Source organism: Molossus molossus, unplaced genomic scaffold (genome assembly GCF_014108415.1).
Source record: "Molossus molossus isolate mMolMol1 unplaced genomic scaffold, mMolMol1.p scaffold_m16_p_9, whole genome shotgun sequence".
Taxonomy (NCBI): Eukaryota; Metazoa; Chordata; class Mammalia; order Chiroptera; family Molossidae; genus Molossus; species Molossus molossus.
This window is the reverse complement of record NW_023425403.1, coordinates 11,084,963-11,090,446: the sequence shown is the minus strand read 5'-3', so window position 1 is coordinate 11,090,446 and position 5,484 is coordinate 11,084,963. Positions and strand designations below refer to the sequence as shown.

Sequence of the window (5,484 nt, the reverse complement as noted above, 5' to 3'; positions counted from 1 at the left end):
TCGAGGCCACCTTCTGCCACTCCCCACATTTCAACTCCCCGCTTCTACTCAACCAAGATACATTATATTACACATTATAGTGTCTAACAATACCATTTCACTCCTTGCTCCGCCCCATTTAGGCTTCTTTCAGGATGGGTTCTGGTCTTTCCAGATCTTTCACAGAACCTAATCATCATTAAATACTAGCATGCTAAATGATTTTCAGTGAACAGTGTCCCTTGTCATAAAATTCTGTCTCACAGTTCTCTAATGGCACTAATACAAAACACTTCCCAGTTGTGCTAAACCCCTGAAACTATGATTCAAAGCTTTTAGTGGAAGCTCAGATCCCTGCAGACCGAGTAGAAGTCCACCTCTTTTGAGCCCATAGCAGCGTGGTATGAGGAAGGGGAGCGCATAACCTGTTCAAGTTTGGAAGCCAGAACTGTACGCATTAGGTATGTGTATGATACATAGTATAAAGTTGACATTTAGAAGCTGGGCCACTGATTTATAAATGAGTCATGCTAGAAAATAAGCATTTATCGTCTTACTTTTTAATGACTTGGCAGTTAATAAGAATTCGGTAGAGAATGTGCATTAAGTGGTCTTTATTGGTTTCACATTCAGTCATTTTCTTTATTATCAGTTCTTCAGTTAATTATACAAGTATGATGGGTTATTTTATATTTTCTGTGGGAATTCAAATGTAAAATAAATACAAAATACATTCGTGGTTCAATGAACACTCAGTGAAGCTTTTTCTCCCCCTTTTCTGAGGTATCCCTTTCCATCTGGTGTTACCCCAGATCTTTCTCTTTACTTCCCCTAGAAAAGTCTATTAAACCACACACTGGGTCCGGAACCAATGAACTTGTTTTAATTGCATTAGACGAATTTTTTGATCTCGTCATATAACACCAACACAAAAGCGCCGCCCATGCCTCTCAGCACGTTGGACCAGGCACCTTTGAAGAAAGCCTTGCCTCCTTCATCCTTGGCGATCTTCCTCCAGCAGTCCAGCGTCCCAGTGTACATGATGTCCGCTGTGGAGACAATGTTGGAGAGGGCTCGTACTTCTGGAGGAAAGACACTTTTCCTCCGAAAGGACATCTGAACCCAGCGTGACCAACCTTATACGTTATACGTCAGTCACTTGAGTCCTAAGTCCCAGCTCTATGCTTATTCAACCAGACAGCCCCTTTCCTGCATAACGGTTAGGCGGGCTCTCTTGTCATTCCTACTTTAACTCAAGGCGAGAACTATGGCCAGTAACCAGCCAATTCACAGACCATCAAACTGTAAACGGAGGGGGCAGGGGAAACAGAAGTGTTAAACTGGGTAAGTGCCCTTTTTATGAATGAGAAAACAGGCCTGCTCTCCGATTATACTAGCCCAAGATTACACAGTTTAACAAGCCACTAAACTATTAGGCTGAACCAAATGAAACTAGCATGACTATTTTTACTTTAAAAATGGCAATTTCATGTTTCAACCTATGAGGGCCAAAACTTTTTCTATCACAAAAGACTGCTTATGGCCAATTCTCATCCACCTAAATCAACCCTTCCTGCTTGTAGTAACTAGATAAGAGAAGACTCATGTTTACAATTTTCTTATAATTTTCTTTTCTTCTTTTTGGTGGTATGTGCCCTTAGCGGGAACCGAACCCGAGACTCTGGTCTGCAGGCCAATGCTCAACCGCTGAGCCAAACTGGCTAGGGCAAGACTCATGTTTAAATAACCAGCTAAGAACTTCAATTCTTTCCCCTCATTTCTGCACCTGCGCTCTAAGGCAACAATTTTCAATCTTTTTCACCTCATGACACATAAATTACTAAAATTCTGTCACACCAAAAATATATTTATTGCTAATCTGACTAGAAAAATAGGTATAATTTTGATTCATTCACACTGGATGGCTATTGTGTTGGGTGTTGTCATTTTTTTGATTTGACAATCTAAGGGAAAAGAGTTCAGTGCCTTGACTAAACAGTCAGGCGTCGCTGCTCTAAGAGAAAGGGCCTGAGGCCTCTATCCTGCTAGATACCTAGTTAAGTTCACCTCTAACTATCCCATTTTTTATGTTCTTATCTCTATGATAACAAAATTCTCAAGAGAAATAGCTGAGAATCTTTCCTAAGTTCTCATCACATAATTTTAACAATTAGAATAGTAATGACTAAAAACAGTACCAAATAGTGTTCTCCTCGGGCAGAAAAATATGATTTAGACTAGGTGCCAGGCTTACCCCCTTTCCGGCCAGACTGCATCATCATCCTACGGCGGACAGTGTCAAAGGGGTAGGACACCAGCCCTGCCACCGCCGTCACGGACTGGGCAATCATCCAGCTGACAAAAATGTGCACATTCTTGGGGTCAGGCAGCATCCCTGTGGGCAGAGCCAAGAAGCCAAATGAAGTGATTCCTCTCAGCGACTCGGCAAAAAACAGGTGGGGATGGGGAAGAGGCTACCGAACCCCAACTCCATGCCTCCCCTTCCAGAAGAACCTGGCTGCCCTTGCTGGGTCTAGGGAAGTCAGAGTTCTGCCCAGGGTACAGGACATGTTGAAGTGGCTCCAAGTTAAACTCAGTAACTGATAGAACCATGGGAAGAGGACACAGGTCTGCCCCTTCTTCCTTTGAATAACTCAAGGCCAGAGTTTGTTTCCATAGAGGACAAGGAGAATCCTCTAGCTCTGTAGCCACACCTCGCTGCCGCCTCATTCAGAAGCCTCAATTTAGCCCAGAGACTAGGAAAAACAAGATTGGTCAATATAAAGCCCTTGGTGCATTACAGATCCCTCAGGTTCCTCTCTGCACACGTCTTCCTCCTCCCCAGACCACACCCCCCACCTCCATGCCACACACCCCCACCCCCAGGCCCTTCTCTCACCCTTGGCAGTATCATAGACTCCAAAGTAGGCAGCTCTGTAGATAATGATGCCCTGGACAGAGACGCTGAAACCCTGGTAGAGACCCCCAAGGCCATCAGACTTGAAGATCTTGGTGAGACAGTCGCCCAGACCACTGAACTCACGCTGGGCGCTACCCTTGCCCACGTCAGCAGCCAACCTGGTCCTAGCAAAGTCCAGCGGGTAGACAAAGCAGAGGGAGGTGGCCCCAGCTGCCCCACCGGAAGCCAGGTTACCAGCAAAGTAGCGCCAGAACTGCTTATGCCGGTCCACGCCCCCCAGGAAGATTTGCTTGTACTTGTCCTTGAAGGCGAAGTTGAGAGCTTGGGTGGGGAAGTAACGGATCACGTTGGCCAGGTTACCTCTCCAGAAGGAGAGAAAGCCCTGCTCCTTGGGGATTCTCACCACGCAATCAATGATCCCTTTGTACTGTTTCTCAGCACTGATCTGTTTGCTGGCATGCTGGACCTGTGGGGGGAGGGGGGACATGGGGGAGGTTGAGTGTTAGGATGAACAGGACAAAGGGAGAAGGAGATGAGGGCAGGAAAAAGAACATTTGCACCTCCTTGAGTTCCTTTTTTTTTTTAAATGTGTGGAGAAATCAAACAAATACTGTAAATGAATGTTAGCTACTTGGATAACGGCAAAAAAAGAACAAAAAACAAAAAACCCAATTTGCCTCAAGTATCAGGGCATTTGAGAGAAAATGTTCTGCCCCAAATAAATGGAAAAGATTATTTTAATTGTGTGAAGAGAGTCGTTTATGTAATGAATTTTCCGTAGGAGTCAGAACTATGCTAGGGGCTTACTGAGACAGAAATGACTCGAGATCCCCACCCCAGCGGGCACCTGCTCTGGTTTTATGATGGGCAGGAGATTAGTCCTCAGTCCTACTCCAGTCTCCCTGGAGACCAGCATCTCTGAGAGGTATGGTTCTAAGAGAAGGAGAATCAATCCACTGGGCAGATTGTCCAAGTAACCAATGGTTGAGGGGTGTGTTACTGTTGTGGGGAATTTGTTGGGATTTTTCTTGTTACGATCATTTTGACTCCCGGGCTGAATAGGCCCAATTCCTCACTGAGAGGCCCATGTCTTTTGGACAAGTGAGAAATACAGGATATATGGGATGATGTGATAATGACATGCCGTTCAGTGACTAGGCTGAGAGGAAAAGATTTGGGGAAAGGATGAGTAAGGAAGGCCATCTCAGTTTATTCCAAAAATTGTTTCTTAATCTCTCAAAACCTGTTTCTTCATCTGTGAAGTTGGAGGAGGAGATGCCTATCTTACAGGGGTTACATAAAGATGAATGAAATATGTGCCAGCACAGTGCATGGGACACACAGCGAGTTCTTCTGTAATCGTTGTTTGAAGGTTTTTATTCTAAAAGGTGGGTGCAGGTGAAAAGGGGCAAGAGACATTGAAAATCAAAAGGTGAGGCCGACCTAAGAGGCCTGAGTGGCTGCCAGTGCTGTCCCAGGCACAAGATCCGTCTGGCTCTAACCCACTCCGGGTGGGTATCCATATATAGACACCCGGCCGCTGGGCGCCACCCGACACCAGGAATCTGCCACTGACGCCGGACCTGTCCGCGCAAGGGGCACCTTCCCCCTGGCGCAGGCCGGCCGCCGGGCCTGTGTCCTGGCGCAGATTTGCGGCGGCTCGTCCGCCCGCCCGCGCCCGCCCGCGCCCCGTCGCCGCTGCGCCCAGCCGCGCCCCGCGCACCCTGCCCGGCCGCCCCGCGCGCCGCGCCCGCTCCGTCCCCACCTGCAGCAGCAGTTTGACCCTCTCGATGGGGGCGACCGCGGTCTTGGAGACGGCAGCGGCGATGCCGCCTGCCAGGAAGTCCTTCAAGAAGCTCAAAGCCTGATCACTCATGATGACAGTCGGGCGCACACAGCCTCCGGGAGCCTCGCTCTCGCCTCCGCCCGGCCAGGCACAGCCACCCCGTCTCCGTCCCTGCGCGTCGCGAAGGGGCCGCCTGCCTCGCCCCGCATCCCTCCTTATATCCCCCGCCCGGTCTCTCGCGAGAGGAGGAGGGACCCCGGGGCGGTGCACGCGGTGCCCATTGGCTGGGCAGGTGCTTGGACACCCCCTTGCTGTCCCCCTGCTCTGCAGAGGGCAAAGGGGGCGAAGGCGCTTCCGGGAGGTAGGGGTGGGCTGGGGGCTGTGCCTGCAGCTTGGGACGTTTAAAGGACAAATTCATGTTATCTGTCACGGCGAGCAGAGGGAACACCATGTCTCGGCAGCATGTGGGCCACTGTATTTATAGCACAAGAAGGCTTAGGCTGGGGCCCACTCGGGGACAGACATGGGACCGATGCCTAGAGCAGGCCTTTCTTTAACCTCGGGCCTGAACGGACCGGGTCCTGGCAGGGCGTTTCAGGCTTATTTATCATGGTTCCTCGAACGGTGTCCCTTCCCACAGCTCGCTGCTTGGATCTGGGCCTCTCGGGGTTGTGCGCGCTCACAAATCAGGAAGATCCTCCAAAATAAATACTAACGTCACTTGATGCTGTGATTACCTAATAGAATCTGGCAACCCGCTGCATCCCCTCTTCTCTCCATTCGGCTCAACCATTCATTC

General features: G+C 49.1%; 1 protein-coding gene across 1 annotated transcript; it reads right to left on the bottom strand.

Annotated features, from left to right (window-relative positions):
* Positions 1-573: 573 nt before the first annotated feature.
* On the bottom strand, positions 574-4,868 carry SLC25A4 (solute carrier family 25 member 4). Its single transcript, XM_036249965.1, has 4 exons — positions 4,665-4,868; positions 2,879-3,365; positions 2,234-2,374; positions 574-1,028 (listed from the first exon to the last, which is right to left on the bottom strand). Exons 1-4 carry the CDS (start codon positions 4,773-4,775, stop codon positions 871-873), a joined length of 897 nt encoding a protein of 298 aa, XP_036105858.1. The 5' UTR covers positions 4,776-4,868; the 3' UTR covers positions 574-870.
* Between the last annotated feature and the right edge of the window lie 616 nt (positions 4,869-5,484).